This window comes from Corvus moneduloides, chromosome 3 (assembly GCF_009650955.1).
Source record: "Corvus moneduloides isolate bCorMon1 chromosome 3, bCorMon1.pri, whole genome shotgun sequence".
In the NCBI taxonomy this organism is placed as follows: domain Eukaryota; kingdom Metazoa; phylum Chordata; class Aves; order Passeriformes; family Corvidae; genus Corvus; species Corvus moneduloides.
This window is the reverse complement of record NC_045478.1, coordinates 28,221,748-28,245,011: the sequence shown is the minus strand read 5'-3', so window position 1 is coordinate 28,245,011 and position 23,264 is coordinate 28,221,748. Positions and strand designations below refer to the sequence as shown.

The 23,264-nt window shown below is 39.3% G+C and overlaps 1 protein-coding gene across 16 annotated transcripts in view; it reads left to right on the top strand.

Annotated features, from left to right (window-relative positions):
* KHDRBS2 (KH RNA binding domain containing, signal transduction associated 2) overlaps positions 1-23,264 on the top strand; it is a 339,817-nt gene that overhangs the window by 193,883 nt on the left and 122,670 nt on the right. For all 16 annotated transcript variants that reach the window (XR_004239381.1, XR_004239382.1, XR_004239392.1 and 13 more), the window contains 2 exons: positions 10,340-10,467; positions 11,782-11,977. Coding sequence is in view for 1 of the 16 variants with exons in the window: in XM_032104702.1 (XP_031960593.1) it covers positions 10,340-10,467; positions 11,782-11,977 (324 nt within the window). In the remaining 15 variants the exon portion in view is untranslated. The remainder of the gene's footprint in view (positions 1-10,339; positions 10,468-11,781; positions 11,978-23,264) is intronic.

Genomic DNA, 23,264 nt, shown 5'->3' with positions numbered 1-23,264 from the left:
GGGTGATTGGCTAGAATCCTAAAACATCCATAGTCAAAATATTTTTCTACTGTACTATAGACAAGGCTTCTCAAGGCTGCAGGTGTTTGGTTATTTATATAACTCTGCTACCTCTTCTGTGAGAGAGAAAAGTCTCTCATGGACTTAGAAAATAGCAAGAAAATCCTCGCTAGCAGCATTTTTGTATCCACACCTTCCCCTCTTTCCCTTTCAGTACCATGTATAATTACTGATCACATTTCTTGGAAATTATAGAAAAGTATTGAATTCTGTTAAAATGCCTGAAACCTTCTTCAGCACATGCTACAGAGAAAAAAAGGAGGCACTATAAATATCCTCATGAATAAACATTTAAAAGGTTTGTGCAATAGCAAAATAAAATATATTCAACTTAAATAACAAATATAGAACTGATTACATTTTTGTCATGCTATATATTAAATTGTTTAGCTTGAAACTCTGACAGGACTTTCACCTAGATCTGGCTGCATTAATTACTTACTCAGTTTTATACACTTGATTCCCAATCTTTCAAATACCATGTATTTTAAGGAGAGCAGAGAGACGCTTGGGAATGAGTATATCTGTATTTGGTACATGGTCTAAGCTTTTCTTTGTAAGTTATTTTCTACCTCTTGTTACTCCTTGTCATTTCCTTAATAATCTTTCCTTTTGTCTCAAATCTCATTCTGAAAAAAACAAAGTATCTTATGCCTGCTGTATACCTTTCTAATGGGATTATTAAATCAGCCTTTTTAAACCTACCTATTTGTTGCTAATTTGTTGAGCTTGCCATTCGCTTTGGTTTTCCACTGACATGATTTCAGCTTTTCTTGTTTGTTTTTTTCCTTTCACTATTTTTTCTCACTTTCACTTTCTCACATGAACTTAGGCATAAACTTCAGAAAGCTAAATCTATATTATTTTTAATATTTTTAGTTTCTGTGATGGTTCAGACAGTAACCCTGGGGTTAATAGCAGCATTCTTTCACTGTCTTTTCCTCATGCTTATTGAATTTAGTATGGAGAGGGGGACTCCTCACATGCCTGCTTGTTCTCCTGTGATTGTCCTCTGTACCATTACACTGGCTAGCCATAAATATATCAGCAGTGAAAATAATTTAGATTATAGCAGTTTAAACCAAGCAGATTGAAAATATCTTTGATTCCAGTGGTGAAAATTGCTCTTGTATTTTTATGATGCTATTACAGACCATCTTCCCAGCGTGTATCTTCCTTTTTTTTCCCTTACTATGCAAAAACTCTTGGCACTAGATGGGATGTGTTATGCTGTTTAGTTTGGGTCAGTCAGATTGCTGTTTAGGAGTGTCATGGTTTAGCATAGTTTGGTTTTTTAGTAAAGAAGGCTCCATCAGCCATGGAAGTGATTTTCTTTCAAAGAGGTGCTTTCAGCTTCCTCTATGACCTGACAGAACCTATCAACTGGCTAGTTTGAATATTGGCAGCTTTTTAAGACGCTTAAGAAGCTTGACACGTCTCTGTGATCCACATTTAAGAACAAACAGAGCCCGGGAAGGCTCTCTTGTCCTTCGGCTTTCAGACAGGTAGCAGGGGGGAGTAAGTAATGGATATTTTGAACCAAACCACTGCAAGGAGGAGTGCATGAGAAATAGAGATACTGTGTTTTCTGTCTCACCCTCTGGCTGGAGAAAATGCCCAGGCACTGCTGCTGCCTTCCAATGCCAAGCCCCCATGGCAGCCTGAGGTTCCCGGAAGGAGTTTCTGTCTCCATCCTTTCTTTTGCTGTCAGTACAGCTTTGCCACCAGTTTGTTCTCTGCCAAGCAGCTGTGCCAGGCAGTGATGGTGCTGGTGCAGTGCCCTCAGGAGTGAAGACAATGCTGCTCCAGTCAGAGCATCAGTGACCTGTGTGATCTTGTTTTTTCCAAGCCTACAAAAAAAACTTCATAGATACAGACTGTGGCTAAATTGGATGATCAAAGAGATAGTCAGGGTTCCTAAAGGGTCCTGCATGCAGCAGAATCTAGACCAGAACCTGGGTTAGTCTGGAGCAATCTGTTTTCTAGAAAAATGGAGGACCAAGCACACAGGCCATGCTACCATTCCCGCAGCTGTCAAGAGAGTGCTGACTATAATGAATCACCCTTCTGCCAGCTTCTGCTGCCAGGATGTTACAGCTGGGTCTGTGGTAACTGAAATTTAAGATATATTTTCTCCTGACTTATGGTTATTAATGGATTTCAGTATATCCTAGCAGCATTATTAAGAAATTTCTGCTCTGCATCTGTAAAATAGACTTAGTGCTTGCCAAGACAGTCCTTACTCCAAGAACAGCTCATGTTATTGTAATCCTATATTGCAATAAGTAAAAAAAACACTAAAATTGGTTTAAAAACTAGTTCCTGTATCGCATATCAAGTTCAGTCACAATATATTACATGCTATCAACTTGTATAGATTATCACCTAATAGGACTTTTTAAAGTTCTGAAATGATTCAGAAGCTGTAAAAGAAAGGACACTCCACAGACCTGTAGTAAGATACTTTCTTGCCCAGACTTCTCATTCTTGGTTGCCCTTTCTAGTCTCAGGTCGAGCAGCATGCTATGTTTACTGTGCCACATGGGACTGAGGGAGCGTGTCTGTAGCCAGGCTGGATGAGACAGGCGCACTGAGCAAGAGTAAACACGTCTGAATTTTGTTGGCTGCTGTTGCTGTCCCTGTTATCCTTGACTAGGGAGCTGCAAACCTACAGCAGTGGGTTAGCAGCAGGCAATCTGGGTCCCACCTGGCACAGCTGGAATAAAAAAAGTTGCATAGGTACTATGTATAACTTGTTACTTATGTTGGCTTCAATGTAAATTACAGTAGACAGTTACTCCGGCCTTAAGAGCAGGTAATGGTCTCATTAGTAGCAGAGCTTCAGCAACCAGCTGGAGAACAGTGGCAGCCCTAGTCCTCTCCCTGCCTCCTTTGAAGCAAGTGGATTTTCCTGAAAAAGGACCGGCCATATCACATCCCTTCCTTCCTAGAAGCCAGTGTAAACATCCAGCGGGAATCCTTAACAATTTCTTTAGGATTAGGTGGCTACACCACTGTTCCTGCAGCCTGCTATATGCCCTCTGTTCATATTACCAATTCCCTTATATGTTTCCTTCAAGTGACAGCTGTAAATAAGCACAAGTCTTTGGCAGCCAGAGCTCACTTGGAATTAAATTCAGGGATAGGGAGCTGTCAGCTAACCGACTTCTGTGGCAGCATAGCTGTCATTTGAATGAATTAGGACCACAGTATCCATTTGTGTGGGGCCTGTGAGCAAGAGGGGTGGAACAAATTGGGGTAAATGGCTGAAATTTAATACAGGCTTCTGCCAGTTTTTCAAAAGTCATGCACCCATCTTCAGTGTGATTATTTTGTGTGGTTTACCGCATTTCCATGTAAACTGCAATAATCTTCTGTTGAAAGGTCTCTTTGGTATGAAAAGCAAAATTTAGATTGATTATGCAATTAGATGAGACTTATTTTGCTCTGTTCTATGAAAAAGACTAAAATATCTGGGTCAAAGTTTCTTAGCACTTTGCCTATGTATAATTTCCACCCTGGGATTGGCAGCTTCTCTTCAGATGCTGAGGAGAAAACACCCCCCTCCCTTCCACACTGCTTGTAGAGAGCGGTGCCCCATGCTGATGATGCCAGGCAGATTTAATTGTGCATGCTCAAAGAGAAAAATGACATCCACGCTTGGGTGAGTGCTCTCTGTGGCAAGCTGACAAATCCCCCAGCTGTCAACTAACCTCAAAGGCAAGTGTTCATGGCTCTAGCTTATGTCTTCTTGCTTTCTGCCCATAGGCATTTAGAAGCTGAAACTCATATTGGCTGCAACACATTCAAACTGCTGCTGAAAGAAATGTATGGTCTGTTTTGTGTGTTTCAATCTCTAAGGGTGATCCAAACAATTAAGGTTTATTTTTCAGACAGACTGTAAGCAGATAAAGACAGCACCTTTTGTATATGGGGCAAGTTAAAGTGCGTAACGTTTATGGCTGTGGATCTGGCTAAGTTGCTGATTGCTTAGAGAAAGTAATTCCTTCCTTGGGCTCAGATGGATTATATTTATATTTTTATGTATTTATTGGGGACTGCCAGAGAACTACGTGCATACAAAATGGCCTTATTTGAGTGCTGATATATATGGGCAAATGCAACGAGGTATGTGTTGCTAATGCAGTACTGGAGTCATTCTGGCAGAAGCTTTGTCACTTGTGGTGCACTGCAGGCTGTCCATCTAAACCCATCATTACCTGGCACCTATGCTCTGGTGCGATAACCAGAACAATCTGTGAATGGGCAAAGAGCCATCCTAACAGATGGCTTTGACTGTAGGTAACCAGGAAACGATGCATATACATTAAACATGGATTCAGAGAGTGTGGGTGTTATGGAGGAACATCAAAACAGCTGTGGGGTTTGAGCTCCTCCATATACTGTTGAGAACGTACGTCATACCCATCAGACACTCGCGCAGGGTGGGCTAGAGCCAGTTCCCACAGTTCTGGTGAACTTTGTAGGGACTGCTTGGTTGGGCATGGGCTCAGCTACAGGTAAATCTCATGTTTTGCAATGAACTTCAAATAGCATTAGAAAGACAAAGCATGAAGCTTAAGGATGCAGTTCATAGAATCATAGAATGGCTTGGGTTGGAAGGGACCTTAAAGATCACCTAGTTCAAACCACCTCCCACTAGACCAGGTTGGTCAGAGCCCCATCTGACCAGGCCTTGAACACTGCCAGGGATGGGTCATCCACAACATTTCTGGGCAGCATGTCCCATTGCCTCAACACCATCACAGTAAAGAGTTTTTTCCTAATATCTAATCTAAACCTACTCTTTCAGTTTGAAAGTAGTCCTGTGACTTTGTGCCCTTTTAAGTAGTTTCTCTCCGTCTTTCTCATATGCTCCCCTCAGATACTTGAATGACACAATTAGATCATGCCAAAGCCTTCTCTTTACCAGGCTGAAAAATTGCAGCTCTCTCGGCCTTTTCTCATAGGAGGGGTGCTCCAGCCCTCTGATCATCTTAGTGGCCTCCTCTGGACTCATTCCAACAGCTCCATGTCCTTCCTTGCTGGGGACCCCAGAGCTGATGCAGCACTGCAGGTGGGGTCTCACCAGAGCAGAGCACAGGGACAGAATCCCCTCCCTTGCTCTGCAGGCCACGCTGCTTTTGGTGCAGCCCAGCATAGGTTTGGCTTTATGGGCTGCAAGTTGACATTGCCAGGTCATGTCCAGCCTCTCATCCACCAGCACCCCCAAGTCCTTCCCATCAGGGCTGCTCTCAATCTCCTCATTTCCCCAGCCTGGATTGATGCCAGGGGCTGCCCTGACCCCAGTGCAGCAATTAATTTACATGCCCACCTGAGGCACTGTCTCACCCAAATTCTAGGTGATGGAGAGAGTTATCCAACCTACCTTCTAAATTTCCTAAGCTGACACTGATAAATGCTATTGGTATGTGCAGGAAAAAGTTCAATATGTTTATATCTGAGTGCACTGGAGTCTTAGAACAGGATTTTAAAATTCAAAAAAGTAACAGGAAATGCCAAATATCTCTTGTCGATTCAGGATTTAGTTCATCAAGTACTTCTAGTACTGAGCAGCCACTACTATTCTTTTTTGTAACAGCCTGATATTAAAGCACTCAACTAAAAAGTGGGAATTCCAGGGTTCTCGGCCTCTTCAGTGTACTGAACTGCAGATCCTGACCCCATGAGTCCAGATGGGTGGTTCTCACTATGCTCTGAAGCTGAGGCGTAGCACAGTTCACCCTTGTAAGGCCACAGAGAACACAAAGAAGCGGGGACTCCAGGAACTCCTCATCACCAGTTATTTTCACAGTGTTTTTTAGTGCTTCCCCATATATAGAAGGGGACATGTAGACAATGTCCCTTTTAGTGTCCAAAATAAGAATGGATCTAAAACCAAACCACACAAAAGGGCTATATTCCCATCACCTATCTCCACCTAAAATTCACTGTGTCTTCTGTGCCCCATTTTCTGGCTGTGAGTTTTCTGAAGCATGTACTCAATGGAAATTTTAGCCTGATTGGAATTTAAGCTGCCTGAAAATAGCCCCAAGGCAGCACCAACAGAATTTAGGGAAGATTGTATAGCTTCAGTGAATCTGTGCAAGTACACAGAGCCCTGAAACTCTTTTGCTGATGTTAGGAGCTGGGCAGGATGCAGAAATTCTGCAGGAGTCCAAATCCAGCTCCTGTTCCCTTTCTGCTGCCTGAGCACAAGAAGAGAGTGTGGTGGGATGGGCAAACATATATCTGGGAATGTGGTGCTCTATGCTGGCAACACGGAGCTTCAGAGGATATTACAGCATAGGAGTGAAAGAGTGTGCCCTATTCATGCTTCAAAATTGTCAGTGTGAAATATTGTGCTTATCATTTTAGATTTGCCATGTATATCTCAAGGTAGTTTGAATTTAACCTAAATTACTCTTCCCCTAACTATCTGGTAAGAATGAAAGTCAGTTGTCACAGATAAGAGTAATGATATTTATTAATAGAATTATAATAGAACTTAAATGTGCAGAGTACATCAGGACAGGAGATCACAGTCCTGAAGGAATTGATTTATCCTTGACTTCTATGAGCCTTTGTTATGGTAATGATAGATATATATTCCCCAAATCCTTTTGGTCTTTCTATGCCTTACCCTTTGATTTCTTTATTAACTCTCCTCCCTTGTCACTACATGTTCTTGTTAATTCAGATCAGGTTTTGCAACGTGCCTCATACTTTGCTATTTTTTACCCAAATGGTTTATTGAGCTCTCTAGCAGCTTCTGTGCTTTGCTGCACCTCCTGTCACTGCTGGCAGAAGGGCCCCTGGGTGAGTTGCCATCAGCCAGACTGATTTCCTTTGGAAAACCTGGGCATGGGTTTCCTTTGTTCCTACAGCAGCCAAGGCAACCAACCTAATTAATCACTCCTAACCTTCATTAATAAACGTAATTGTGGTAATTTGGGGTAAACATGTTGATGTTTTCTGGACTACTGAATTTTTTATCTAAACATGTAATTTGGTTTTTTAGGCATTTACATAAATACAGCAATATTTGGTGGCCCTGGGTGCTATGACTTTGCTGATATTGTAAATCCTTGGCCTTCCTAAAGTCAAGATGTATGTTTAGGTGAATAGTTGGCTCACTGTGTTAGTAAACACTGACCACCATGATACAAGTCAATTGCACCCCCCTTATCAGCAGTAAATAGAAAAGCCGTTATAGGTAGTAATGTCTTTAACGATATAAATAAGAGCAAAACATATAGGTTAATGTACATTATCAGCTGTAAGAATAGCTATAAGACTATTAGAAAGCTATAAGAAAAGTTATGAAGTACAGGACATTTTTCATGAGCTTATTTTAACATAAAAAATAAGTTGTTTTTTGGGGTTTTCTTTCTGAAACAAAATATACTACTGTAGTGTGCAGCTACTTTCTTGTACTTGGTCCAGTATAGGTATGTCTTGCAACATCATGTACTCTTTCTTGAGACTAGATACATCTATGAAACATCAGCAGCATAATTTTGCTCATGTGCTAGGTTCTGAACTCAAATACAATTAAATATTCATCAGGATAGATGCCCTTACTCTAGCTATACTTGTAGCAGCTACGAAACATTAACTCAGTGTTATGTTTCTGTTTAATGGAAGAGGCAAAATGAGCATTTCTGCTGAAAATTTCAGGTTTCAGGTTTAGAAATTATGATCCTTACTATGCTTTTTAAGGAGCCCATAAGATAAATTATCTACATAGAGTTATATTTTTTAATGAAATCTTTCTCTTTTAAGAGACCTGTCCCAGCATCTTCCATGTACTTTGCTGTCTTTACCTCATCATTTCAAAATACAGTTTCTTAACTTAACACGCAGCAAATAACCTGCAGGCTAAAACTAAGGGCATTGCATAACAGAATGGTGAAGTTTTGCAGATCTTGTTGCATATTATAAATTTGATTTGGATTTTCTGGTTTGTCAATACTAAGATTTTAAATTATATTTTTACCTGAGGAAGGCAATTTCTGGTAGAATTCTTTTATACAGCAATATTCCAAAAGAGAGAGGTTAAGGCAGCAACACAGAAATTCCTATTTCTGTCCCTTGCAGGTCTTTTCTCTTTTTCTTTTTGCCCACATTTTCCTCTTACAAAATGTACCTGCATTATTAATGAAGTTCAGTCTCAGCACCAGTGTGGAATCCGGAGGGTAAACTCAATCAGCAAGTTTGAAGTCCTAATCCTTGTAAAGCCAGTATGAGTAACAGATGATATTAAGAGGGCACAGTAGATGGTACCTGTTCCAACAATTGCTGTAAATGCGATCTCACTGATTTTGTTTTTCCTTCTGTATTTTACGGAGCACATTGATTTAGAAGATGTCTTCGGCTTATAACTGTTAGTGTTAGAAGGATAGAAAAATGTGCAAAAAAACTTGGAGATGGTAAGAAATGAAAGCCATTATATTATTAGCAGATTAGGGATTTGTTTTTAATTATGGTTGTGCTGCAATTATCACACACTATGTTGTATAAATAGGGTTCTTTTCTGAATTTTGTTAGTAGATTTTTCTCCAGCTACACTCTCTAGAAATTTAGAAAGGAAATCGTGACCAGGCCTACACTTTCTTAGAACACAGGATCAGGATCATACCTTTAAACAGATCTCCTGGACTTCCTTAGGAAGAAGAAGGAATGAGCAAGGCCTCAGTTCCAGCTCACAATTCGCTTGGTCTTTAACTTGGCTAAAAGAGGTGTCACTTGCAATGCATTTTCAGGTGCTTGTATGACAGTCAGTTCAGTTGCCTGTGGAAGCATGGAAGGACAGAAGGGCTGAAATTCAATAATCCTTTCTGTTTTGAAACAATAATTAGCTGGCACACAGCTGTGCTGTCGGTGAGCTGGCTGCTGCAGGGGACTTTTTGTACAGTGATCAGCCCATAAAAAGCTGGACACAATGGAAGGAGGCTTTAAAAAAAAGGAATTTCTGACAAAAGAAATTTGACAAATGTTGTAAAATAAGTTTAAAAAGTCCATTATTATCTATTATAGTGGATGAAACACTCTATAGACAGAAAAGAGCAACTTCACGTTCGCAAGCTTTGGTCCTCAGTGGGGGACTTCAACCTCCCCAACATTCCTCTGTTGGAGGAACAACACAGCAGGGCAAATGTGTTACTGGAATACCTTGAGAATAACTTCCTTATCCAAGTGCTAGAGAAGCCACTGGGGAGATGCTCTATGCTGGACTTTGTTTTTACCAACAGGGAGGGGCTGGTGGGGAAGTGGAAGCTTAGGGGTAGCCTGGGCTGCCCATGAAATGATGGTTCAAGTTCCTTAAGGCAGGGAGGAGAGTGCACAGCAAAATCTACTCTGGACTTGAGGAGAGCAGACTTTGGTCTGTTCAGGGAGCTGCTTGGTGGAATGCCGTGGGATAGAGCCCTGGAAGGAAGAGGGGCCCAATAGACGTTAGTATTCAAGGATCACCTCTCTCCAGTCATGCATTCCAATGAGGAGGAAGCCAACAAAGTGTCCATGTCAGGGTCCTTGGAATTAGATCTTTAAGGTCCCTTCCAACGCAAACCATTTTATGAGTCTGTGATTCTACTTTGGATCAGTAAGTAAAGGAAGTTCATCTGGTGTTCTGTTTACTGAGCCAACAGAAACTGCAGTGTTGAAGTCGATACCCTGCTGTCTTGGAATGGGCCTATTTTATTTCATTTAACAATTTTTTTATAGTAAACACAGCTTTGTTACTTGACTCCTAAAGAGAGAGTTTCTTTCAGGATATACAAAATAACTGAAGGCTACATTCCGTGATGCTAATTGGTATTGAATTAAATCATCCAGTCATGCTAATGTGCAATATAAGGTAGAATTTGTGTTTTAAGTGCATAAAGGTAGCCAGGGAAGTTTGCCAAAAATACAAAATACTTACGAAACACATTTTTTTGTCTAATTACAAGTCGCTTGAAATTTGTACCTTTTGCATGTGAAAGTCCATTTGCATTTTGCATACAGGTACATTTCTCTGTGTCTATGCCTTCTGTGCCTTTTGTATTTTATTTTGCATGTTCATGCTCTTTATGACCACCTTCACTACCCATACATATACATTTTTCTGTCCATATATTATAGGTAGTTGTCCACTGCCACTTGTACAATTTTTCAGCGTACCAGTGATTATGCAGAGCAGTTCACCCAAACACCATCCATGGAGTTTCTGGTTTGGGTGGTTTGTCAGCTTAGCCAAAATACGAAGTTTCAGAAAGTTTCACCTTTTGAATTTCAGGATTATAATGATGAAATTCGCCAGGAGCAGCTGAGAGAACTTTCATATTTGAATGGTTCTGAGGATTCATCACGTGGACGGGGCATTCGAGGAAGAGGGATCCGTGTGCCACCTGCAGCTCCTTCAAGGTGTGGTAACCTGGACTATTATGTCAATAGCTTTACAAAGTGTAAGCAGTAGTAAAAAAAACCATAGTTTAAAAAAAAAAAGACAATTACATACATATCCTAGTCAGTAAACCAAAATATTTGTCTTCTGATAACCTGTTTGGTCTACATTGTTCCAGATTTTCTGATCTACAGTTCACAGGGTATAGTGGGTGGTATACAAGTAATAAACAACAAATGAGAGCAGATTATGAAGACAGGAAAAGGATATTTCTAAGATTTATTGATCTAATGAAAGATGTCCCTGCCCAAGGTACGGGGTTTTGCCTAGAGGATCTCTGAAGGTCCCTTCCAACACAAACTATTCATTGATTCTGGAAATCTAAAATCAGCTACTCAAAGTTGTAGTAAAGTAATGAACATCACAAGCTAATGCAATGGGTTTGGTTGTCTCAGCAGAGAGCAAGCCACAGTTCCTACTGCTACAGGAGAGCTGAGTTCCATTCACAACTGTGGATATGGGTGTCATGCATGGTTTTTATACCTGACATTCACAGTCTTCCAAAAAGACAGCACACCCAGGAGCATACTGCTCTGAAACAAAACCCACAGGCTGCTACCCTGATACATCTCCCTTCTATTTCATCATATGGTATAGTTACAAGTCTTTTTAAACAGTAACAGCTTCTTCTGACTTACTAATTAGTACAGCAAGGGAGATACAACATAAATAGCCAGGAGGATGCTAAACCTCTCTCCATGCTTGTCTATATGCTCTATTCTCTCTGTGCAGTGGGGGAAAGCAGAATCCCATGCAGCCATTCCTTTGTGCCGAACTAAATTAGACAGGAAGAAAAGTTATTCTTCTCCTTTTATATTCTTCCTCTACTTTGCCTTGCAAGTTTCTGCTGTCCTGCAATATCTTCTGCCAATACATTTCTCCTACCCACCAATAAATATGAAAATGAGAGTGATGACAGCTCTTGTAAAATCATTTGAGAGCAACAGAAAAGGTTCCTCATTTTCTTCATCTTCTAGAACTGCTTGGAGTAATTCTGCAACCCTGTGAGTTACAATGATTCAGAATTTTATTAGTACAAGCAACAAGAGGATCAGGTGTAAAAGGTACTGGATGGTTTAAAAATAATGCCTTTCCATAATATGAGTTCTGCCTGAGATACTGCCTAAAAGTGCTTGACATTGTAGCTGCCAAAAGCCTGGAGTTATATGATGCTTTAAATAGTAGTAAAAACGTGAGAGCCTTTAAAATGGGGTAGCACTCGCATGTCTTCCCTTGTAGACACCAGAGTGACCATTCCTTTTTGCTCCCCACAGGGGACGTGGGGGTGCCATTCCTCCCCCGCTGCCTGGACGAGGTGCCCAAGCGCCCCGAGGAGCGCCGGTGACGCGTGGAGCGCTCCCTGTCCCACCGGTGGCCAGGGGCGTTCCCACCCCTCGAGCCAGGGGCGCCCCGTCCGTACCGGGCTACAGACCACCCCCGCCGCCCGCACACGAGGCCTACGAAGACTATGTAAGTAAATGCCTTCATTGACAACATGTGAGCCAAGCTCTGTGATGAACATCAAGTCTTTCTGAGATGGAATAATCCAGGCCAATAACCGCTCTGTCTTTAATGCTTTCCCCCAGCAGGTGAACGACAGTCTGGGTGACGCAATGTGTCTGCAGGCCTGTGCTGGGTGATGTCAGTTCATAGATTTGTTCACAGCTTAGTTTTGGATATGAGAGATCATGCTGGATAGTTCTTGGGGTGTCACAAAAGAGCAATACAGATATTCTAAAATTTTATACTTAAAGTCAGTTTTTACTGTAACCAAGTTCCTAAGAAAACAGCTTATATCCTTTGTGAGAAAATGGGGGGCATGTTGTCGTTCCAAATCCTTTTTATTACGTATTTGTATTCAGCATTGTGTTACAGATACATAACAAATAGAAATTCAGGTAGTTTTCATGAAAGCTGATACAATGATGCATCTTTAGCCAGGAGCAGTACTAACTGTCACCTTTTCTTATGAGGTGTTAAAGTAATTGTGCTGTACACATCAAAGCTTTCAAGTCATCCTCATTAACGTTTCCTCCTGGAACTATCACCATAACAACAGATACCCAAATAGGGAAGAAAGTGCTATCAAATATGATGTCTGAATTTTTTCCAGCTATGGCAAGCCCAAGAGTAAGATGAACATCTGATCTGTTCCCTAATCCTACCACCAGGGAAAGATGCACTTTTATTCAATTAATAGTCTTCCTAGAACTGAAGATAGGAAAATTAAACAGAAATTAGTCTTTGTTGTTAAATCTTCACACAGCCATGTGTGTCTGTGGTGTAGCAACTAGATCACAGCCTCTTCAAATCAGGGATGCACATTCTGTTAATTCTGAGAATCACAACTGAGCAACAGCAACAAAAAAGGAAGGAGAAAAAAGTCCCCTCCTGTATTATTTACCTCAACACAGTTTTCATTATTAAACGAGCTAAAATTCCTGCTAAGAAATGGAATTTCAAAAGTATACCCTTCCATGACAGACAGTATATTATTGTCTGTTAGTATCAAAATGTATGAGACCTTCCTTTCTGTGCAGATACAGAACCCTTGTAATGTAAGATTAAGATTATAATTGAAGTAATTTTTTTCATTTACAGTACTAGTAAATGTCGTAGGGTATTAAACATCTTTTAGGGAGTATTTCTTGCACTTTTTGTGGATAGTAAATACATGGAAAGCAGGAGGAGAAATTGAGGCAGCTGCATTATCAAGGCTAGGAAGGCATTCAGCCAGTTCCACATATTTTTGAAATGCCTACACTCTCAGGAGCACAAAATATATATATACAATTAAAGGAGTCAGTCTAGTTTGTAATACATTAGTCCAATAAACATATGTATTTGTGGGGGTTTTCCCCCTTCTTAGATAGCAACAAAAAAATGTGCTGCCTTATAGGACAAAATTCACATGTTTTGGAGCTCCTTCCATCTCCTGTGTCCTTTCAACATCTATATTCCAGAGCTAGGAGTATATGAGATTGCTATCATGCACCAGTTTGCAATGAAAATTTCTTGTCATTTTATGAAAGTTCATAAGTTCAATCTAAATCATTTCGGTATCTTATGGACTGAGACAATAACTAGAACTCTGATGCTGTGCCAGTGGAAGGAAAAGTTCACTGTCACATATCTACGTATAATATCGTAAATTATGTTTTAGGGAAAATATTTTTATTTTTGCAGAAATTAATCAACACAGTTTTTCTTTCTAAATAAACCACATAATAAATCAGATATCTGGCTGGATACTAAAAGCAAGTGGATCTATTTGTTGACCTGCAGCAAATGTCATATGTAATTGTTGTTCTTTCACACTTAATCCTACAGATGAAAAACTAATTTATAATGAATAATTTATCCAATTTACTTTTTTTTTCTGCTTCTAAGCAACCCACAAATGTATTAGAATTTCCTTATGAGTTTATATTTTTCATTTTTGATTACAATATTGCACACCATTTTTTTCCTACTACATGCAAGCACCATTAGTTTGATCAGTGGTACATATGAATGCCCTGTCATTGATTGTGAGTATCCATATTCTTTATTTTTCTTGTCTCTAGTGAAATACAGTTACTTAAATGTTGATCTGAAAGTGAATTCAAGAAATAGAATCGAATGGCTACAGCAGATTTTTTTAAATGTTTAGACAGCATTTCCTGAAAAAAAATCTTTACCCATTTGCTGAGCACTACTAATCAGAGTTTGTATTGACTGTTTGACCTTGAAACATCTAACTGTTCCAATCAGTTTGGATAAATATTTAAAAGTTTGGATTATCCAATATATAAATATTTTGAGGTTTCCTGATGGCCTTTCTGAGAATCCATAAAGCAGGTGTCTGAAGGTTTCTCAAGAAAAGTAAAGTCCTGTCACTGTGATGAATATATTCATGTGCAACATTTTGAATGTCAAGCCTAGCCAGAGGGAAAAACATTTGGAACAACTTTCAGGAAAGAAGAGGGCTGGAGCGGGAAGGGGGAGTAACTTACTTTGTGCTTTTTTTTTTTACTTGCCTTTGAAACTTGCTTTGTGTTGGGTGTAGCCTAGGTAGTATCTTACAGGAACTTCTTACCCACAGGTAGAGGAGGTACTGACATTAGAAAATACATGCGAAGGGAAAGTAGTTACTATGTGAACCTTATTCACTTCAAAGTAGTTCATTAGGTGTGAATTTGGATGGAGAGTGTAACTGGCAGCTGCTGTGCAGCTTCTGGGAGCAGTCCTGGGTTTGTGACCTGGTGTTGTGTTTTAACCCCAGCCAACAACTAAGTCCCATGCAGGTGCTCACTTCCCTGGTGAGCTGAAGGAGAGATTCAGAAGTGTGAAAGTGAGAAAACTCTTGGGTTGAGACAAGATAGTTGTAGTGGGTTGGCACTAGCTGGTTGCCAGGCTCCGCAAAAGCCTCTCTATCACTCCCCTCTGCAACTGGACACGGGAGAGAAAATATAATGAAAGGTTTATGAGTTGAAATAAAAACTAGGAGAGAAGTCACTCACCGAATACTGTCAAGGGCAAAACAGACTCAGTTTGGGTATATTAATTGAATTTATTACCAACAAAATCAGGAGGATAATGAGAAGCAAAATAAGTCTTAAAAAGACACCTTCCCCACCGCACCCCCCCATATCCTTCCCATCTCTGCCTCCTGCCCAGGTGCAGGGAGACAGGGAATGAGGGTTACAGTCAGTTCACCACAGGTTGTTTCTGCTGCTGCTCAGGGAGAGGAGTTCTTCCCCTGCTCCAGCATGGGGTCCCTCCCACAGTCCTCCATGAACTTCTCTGACATTAGTCCATCCTATGGCAGCAGTTCTCCACAAACTGCTCCAACATGGATCACTTTTCCCCCGGGTGTAGTCCTTCAGGCACAGCCTGCTCCAGCATGGGCTCCTCTCTCCATGGGTCTGCAGGTCCCTGCCAGGAGCCTATAACAGCATAGGCCTCCCATGGGGTCACAGCCCTTGCCAGTGGTGGTTCTGTCCCAGAGCCAGCTGTCATTGGCTCTGATAAACATGGGGAGATCTTCTGGCAGCTTCTCACAGAAGCCTCCCCCGTACCCCTGCCACTATCAAAAGTTGGCCACACAAACCCAATAGAACAGTTAATGGGTAGAGAGGGAGGTGGATAGAGAATTGGCTGAATGGCAGATCCCAGAGGGTTGTGATCAGTGGCACAGGGTCTAGTTGGAGGCCTGTCACTGGTGGTGTCTGCCAAGGATCAATACTGAGCCCAGTATTGTTTAAGTTATTAATCAGAGACTTGAATGAAGGAGCAGAGGCCTCCTCAGCAAGTTTGCTGATGACCAATACGCCAGAGGGCTGTGCAAGCCTTCAGAAGGACCTTGACAAGCTGGAGAGATGGGCAGAGAAGAACTGTCTGAAACTCAAAAAAGGCAAATGCAGGGGTCCTGTGCCTGGGGAGGAATAATGCCAGGGACCAGCACAGGCTGGGGGCCAACTTGCTGGAAAGCAGCTCTGTGGAGAAGGACCTGAGGGTCCTCTAAAGGCTAAAGTCTTGTTGTCAACTTATGAAACAGGCAATAAGCATGACAGATTGAGATTCGTAATTTATACAGAAATGAAGAGTACTTGAGTAGGTCTGCTGCTATTGAGGCAATAAATAATAGAATCCTAGAATCATAGAATGGTTTGAGTTGGAAGGGACCTTACAGATCATCTAGTTCCAACCCCCCTGCCAGGGGCAGGGACACCTTCCACTAGACCAGGTTGCTCAAAGCCCCATCCAACCTGGCCTTCAGCACTTGTAGGGATGGGGCAACTTGACTGGGCAAAGCCAGTGGTCCACACAGTATATTTTTATCTGAGCATCCAGACTTTTCCTCTCAAGATTAAAGCTATATTTGGAAGCTTTGCTTGATCCAAATCCAAGCCAAAATCACTGGTGCTTTCAGATCCTGTTTTGGAGGGCATTTGACTCTAGATCTGTATTTTTTCCTTATGAATCAGAAGCTAGAAATGAACTGTGCAGTGATATTTTTCTTAACATTTTTTTAGAAGCTACAGTGAGCCTTGCTAAGAGGTCTGATGTGAGTTTTGAAATGACTTAATCACTTGTTCCCTTACACCAGAGGGAAATAATTACCAAAACAGAATACATTTGGGACTAAAATACACATGGCTTTTATATTTACCTCCGCTTGCATTTTTACTCTTGGATAAAAAAGAGGACTTTTGCACAGAAAGCCACTCATCTTAATATGAATACTTAGATGAGCTTCTTGCTTCTACAAACAAATAAATAATTTGTTTGCAAGAAATAGGCCAGTCTGTCGAGACACTGTGAAGCTGGTACAGCTCCTAGGTCTAGGACAGCCAGATTAAAGAGCCATTTTAAATGCAAATATTCTCTCTCGCCTCTCATTTCACTGATCAAACCAGCCAAGTGTAGATTCTTGTTATCTTCTGGAATAAGTGGAGAGCGGCGCTTTTACAAAGTCACTGGAAAAGAACCACACAATAAGATAGATTGTGCTTTTAATGTCATGCTGTTCTTCCTCTCATTTCAAATAATTTAATATGAAAGCAAATGCCACATGAAACTGTTTATTCTAAGACCAATGGTTATTTACATTTTTCAGTAGTTTTCAAACAAACTGAAACATCTATGCTAATGCTTATTCAGTGCCAACCTAGACAATGAAAAGACTGACAATAAGAGGCATTTTGTCACACTTTAAGATTTTAAAAAGAATAATCAACATTTACATGTGACTGCAATCCACAGAATTGCAGTTGCGGAGACTTTGCTTAATAATTTAAATGGGAATTCTTAGGTCTTTTGAATCCATTCAGTCTGACATTCCTGGATGCAGATGGAAACTGTAGATAAAGACCTAAACTTCCTGTTCATGGCATGTTTGCTCCTGTGTTACTGCTTTAATAAATATGGAAAGTGAGCAATGGGTATTTTTGAAGCCTATTCCTATAATCATAGTAGGACATTGTCAATGAGAGTGAAGCCTGGACAACTAAGAAGACTTTTAAGGTTGTTCTAAACCTTAAAATAGTGAAATGTATTGGGTATAATAATAGGTAACAGGGATTGCTTTTTTTTTCTTTTTTTTTCCCCTAAACTGGTATTTTCAGGCTTTAAATGTAGCTATTTCTGTGCCTTTTCTGGGTGCGAAAAAAAAATCAATGAAGAGTGTACTGAGACTAAAGATCATTTGAATAAAGCTGGAATTATAGACATGGGAATCTGCATGGCTGAACAACATATTGATTAAATATGATTGATTACCTATTTATGCCCAAGGCACTTAGAAAAAGAGCTAAATTCTATTCAGCTTGTATCTGCTGTGACTTGAAAAATCAAATTTTATTTTTAGTACAATAGCAATAAACAGGATAATGTTTATATTATGTGAACGACCCTGTCGAGGTTTAAAAGGGTGCTGAGCATGGCAACCTGATGAAGGCATAGTGGATTTATTCAGATGTTGGAGAATTTTGTCCATGGAAAGTATAAATATATTTATTGTGAAAAAAATCCAGAAACATAAATAGACAGTTAAAGTAATGGCAAGTTTTTAATGTTTTTCTAAGAGCAGAATCCACAGTCAGCGCTAAATCTTCGGTGTCTGGGAACCTGCAGCTCCAGAGTTTTTTGCTTACCTGTGCAAACTGAAGTTTGGATCTTATTCTGAAAGATCTTAGTCTGAATAAATAAGGCTTACCTCATGAAACCAGAAGAACTGTCCTGAGAGCAGTGCAGCAATAAAAGTGAATACTGCTTTCAGACTCATCACCGCTGTGAATTGCTCGCATATTGATAGTGAGGTCTAAATCAGACTTTATTATGTTATTTTCTTGATTTGAATTGTTTTGATTGTCATAATCATAGTTATTCAATGGACTAAACACTAATAAAATACATAAAACCCTTACTTCTATGTATTAATGTTGCAGAAATATTTTTTGTGGAGGATAAGTTCTGTCATCCCCTTCATGCTGTCCTTACTTGGCAGAAATAATTCGCTACTTGACATGAGTTACCAAGTTTTCAGATGAAAATTATTTTCTATGCTAGAGAGAGTATAAAGGAAAATGCTGATGCAGCTGTACATGTTTTAGTGTTATAAATTATGTTAATACAAGTACAATGTAATAAATATTTATATTTTTTAGAGAGAGATCTAAGTGAAGGGCATCTCTCAATTGATGATCCAGCCTGCATATGGTCCTTAAATATTCATAGTGCATGCAGTTGTATTCATAAGATCCTACATAAAAAATATATGCAGTGTTATCCACAGAGCCAAATTTGTCAGCATCATGCAATGCACCATTTGATCATTGAACAATGTGATTGTTCAGGAGCCTGTTACCAAAAGTACATGTCTACTGTCACTTAGCTCAGTCACAACTTGTCACTTGAGTATTTATCTGATAGTCTAGATTGGTACAAAATAACTCTACAGGCATTTGCAGGCTAAACATGATCAGGTGTCTGTATCTCCACCCATGTTATCCTTTCCCAATAGACTGCAAAGCAAAAAAAAAATTTTTTTAAAAAGTTTCTTAACCAGATTCAGTCCACTGAGGTACTAAAAAACAAATAATTTTGGACTTCAAGGTTTATCAGTTCCAGGGGAGACAGACACATCTGCACTCAGTAAGTGCAGAGACTCCAGCTGTGCCAGACAAGTACAGAAGACTTGAGCTCTGTTTTTGGGAAGGGCTCTGGAGAGTAAGAGGCCATGGCACTTAACATTATCACACCAACATTGCCTTCAGCATACCAGTTGTACTTGTGATTTTCAGTCTAGCCTTTTGGTGAACTCAGATGAGTGACTTTTTATTAAAGTAGATATACAGAGTGCTCCTTATATCAATAGATTCCATGTACAGATGACAGAGAACTTCTAGTTTGTGTATTATGATTATTTATTAAGAATTTGCATTGTAGCTAAAATTTAAGCGTGATTAATGTAGTAAAATGCACTGTTTAGGAACTGTTTCATCTTAATTGAAAAGTTACATGGGTTGTTAGAAAATAGTATTTGAGTTTTACTGGAGTTTCTGGGCCATGTATTTAAAAACCACTTCCTGCTGCTGGAAGAGTTCATCTGTTTTTCTCGTTGGTACATTTGTGATATTGTCATCTTGCAAAAAATACGTGTGCATGAAACTGTAGAGATACATATTTAGCAATTGCACTTAAAATAAAGTACAAATATTACAGACCACAGTTCAGTTTCATTCACTGGCTGATGGGCCTTTTAGCTAGTTGCCTATATCCATACACTTACTACTTATTCAGGATAATGGAAGAAGAGAAAATGTATCTGGTAAAATAAAAGGCCTGAAATGAAGCCTTATATGCCTGTAACTTTTTTTCTCCTCATTGTATTCGTTACATTTGCAGCTCTGAATTTCAGTTATACATAGGAAGAAAAAGGTTTGTGCTGGATGAATTATCTCATGGATTGGGCACTAAACCACCTCTCTAGCAACATGCCTGTTCTTTTTGAGTATTTGAGGAAGGCTCAAGTATACATGTGAGCTTTTATTTTCATAGATCTAGGAATGTATATATACCCTGAGTGTATATTGTTATAGACAAAGCTGATTCAAGCTGTGCCTAGAACACAGGATATCTGCTGATACACAGCAGCCTCTTCCCCAGCAGCAGCATGTGAGTGTCCTGTTATCTATTGCTTTTGGAAGGAGGAGGTTTTCAACTCCAACTGTCCTAGTATGTCCAGTAAATCTTTGCGTGAATATAAAGATAATGTGCTTACACTCTGATACAGATATGCGTGTAAATTATATATATATATATATATAATCTATAGCTACGTCACAGAAAAACATGGTCCATTTCTTCCATCTGTTTATAACAACTTGATGCTGCACAGAGATCCTCTACAGCAAGCAACCTGCATGAGGAGCTATGTAAGGAGTCAGTCTGAAGGATCAGCAACATAAAATTTAAAGCATTTTTGTTCTTTCCTAACAATACAATTTGGGGAAAAAAATGTAAATATAGAAAGGAAGAAAAGATACAAGCAAGTGTCCTAAAGGAATAAGTTAAAAGAATAGTTTTACTTGTGCAATCAGATGGACTGGATGAAGGACACTCTTCTTTTGTTTAGCAATGGTGGTAATAAAGTGACTGGAGCATTCATAGGAATACCTCTGTCATATAGGTAGACCAATGTACTTCTCAAATATGCTCGTTTTTGAAACAATTTGATCAGTTATATTTTATCAAAGGTGCAGACTTAGTGTAACTCTTTAAACTGCAGCAAAAATGTGAAAATTGATTTTGTTATGAAACAGTATCTTGAGTTTGACCTACAGGACTCTTAGAGAGTGCAACAATCGCTAGAAGAAGGAGATGCAGTATAAAACTCCAGGACAATAAAGTAAAAGACTAAAGAAATCTGTGGAGTGCCACATATGAAATCATAGAGTGTAGTAGGGGTTTTATATTATTAAAATTATGTAAGTATGTGAAATTATATAAGTAAATGCTTCTTAAATAGCAGGATCATAAGAACACAAGGACGCAAGCATGACCCTGTACTGCTTTATGCAGTAACATTAAACTGCATTTAAATATTTCTTAAAATCAGTATATCTGTGCAAGTGGAGTACATAACATTATGTGTAAGTTCCTAACAAGGTGTTTGAGTTGTAGCTTTGGTGTTCATACTATCCTCCAACTCTTTCTGGGCCAGCTACTGAGGTTCTGTAATGAAAATACTAATAAATCATTAGATAATATACTAACATGAATTCTTTTCATCACACAGTGTCTGTCAGATGCAATTTAAGTCTAAATGGGGACACAGAAGCCTAAAGGTCAGAAACTCCATATTGTGTTATCTTTTATTTGGATTTTCCAGTCCCTTAATATTGTCTCTAACTGTACAGTCTTGCGACTTCTGACATCTAAATTTTTCGAAAGCTGAAGTGAAAAGAAAAAAATCAAACAACCAGATATACCAAAAGTGAGTCTTATTTGGGGCAAATATATAAAATTATGTACTATACTGGAGTATTTTAATATTTATTTTCATATTTTAGTTTCTTTTACTATGTATGAGTATCACACTACTTTTCCCAGTTCCTTTTCTCAGTTCTTTTTTTTTTCTTCCCAGAAAACCTCAAAAAATTATGTTATGAACACTACATACTAATCTTTCTGAGGACTAAACTGTAAAACAAGCAAGAATACATTTGAACAGTGCATATTTGGGTATTGTAAAAATAAATTGTCCAAGTCTGATGCTGCACCATTTTACTCAAGACTGAGCTCTACAATGTCATGTAGCCCATGAACTTGTCTTTATGAAGACTTTACATGTGTATACCACTCCTCACACGTGCTGCAGCAGGAAGTTTTCTGAAAAAATAATGTATTTAAAAGAAAATACTTTGGAATTCAAACTATATTTCTTTCCTATTTTACCAAGCAAGTGCCATCAATCATTCTACTTTTTTGGACAAACACTTCTTGCAAAATTTAACTGACATGCAAAATTAAGATGTATTAAGATTTGAAACAAATCTTTTTTAAGAGTAGATAGTTCCCTTTGTATTACCTGTTTACAAAAAAAAATTCAGAATTAGTCTTGGTTTACTTTGCTTTGCTTTTCTTGCCAAAACTGTTCATATATGTGAAAGCTTAACAGGCTATTTTAATTTCATTTAGCTATAAATGACAGTGAAAGAATAAGTGCTTATAAATGAAAATTAGTTTTGGAAATTGAGGTTTCTGACTACTTTGACACAACTGCACCAGTTACACAGATAATATGAAAATAAAGAAAAAAATATTATAAACAAGTCAAGTTTGTGTAAATCAGGCTGTAGGGGACATGCAGATGGGACCTGTGTTTCATTGCTAGTTAAATTTTGCCAAAATAAAGTGTGGACACTGCAGCTCAGAGAATGGGAAAAATAAAAATAAGAAAAAACAGAGAATTACTGAAATGCAGTTTTTGAGCCAGAGCGCATCTATCAAATAAATTAGAAGCAGAAGAACTTTGGTCATTTTTCACTTTCCTTGAACAGCCATTTTACTTTCTTGCAAGGCCACCTTTCATGCAAACACCCTAAACAAATAAATCCAAAAAGCCATTTGGAGCTTTTCTAACTTACTACTTTTGAGGTGCCTATTACATGTTGCCATTTTGTAAAAAGCAACAAAAGTGGCTTGTGTGTGCTAAACATAGCACAAGCAGGGGAAAAAAGGTAACTTTCATTGAGTTTTATTCATTTCACTCAGGTTTCAATTGTTATTTTCTAAGGGGTAAAAAGACTCCCATGCAAGTGATTTGTCTTGTATTTGCATGGTCTTACTGTGTACAATTGTGATGTATATTTACAAGGGAGGTTACTGCATTTGTAGCTGTAGCCAAGAACTCTGTGGCTGAATCAGTGCTTGGAGTCATAGAATGATAGAATCATCAAGGTTGGAAAAGACCTCCAAGGTCATCAAATCCAATCTTTGACCGAACACCACCTGGTCGATTGAATCATAGCATTAAGTGCCATGTTCAGCCATGTCTTGAACACTTCCAGGGATGTTGACTCCACCACTTTCCTGAGCAGCCCCTTGCAATGCTTGACAACCCTTCCATTATGTGAACTGTTTCTGTTTCCATGCACAGTGCAGTATGAAGGGAAGTGAGAGTGTTTTCCTTGGGTAGAATCTGTTGCAGTCCAGTGTTGCGGTATCCCCTTGAGTAGGGAGCATCAGGAATGAAGCAGAGGAGAAACTG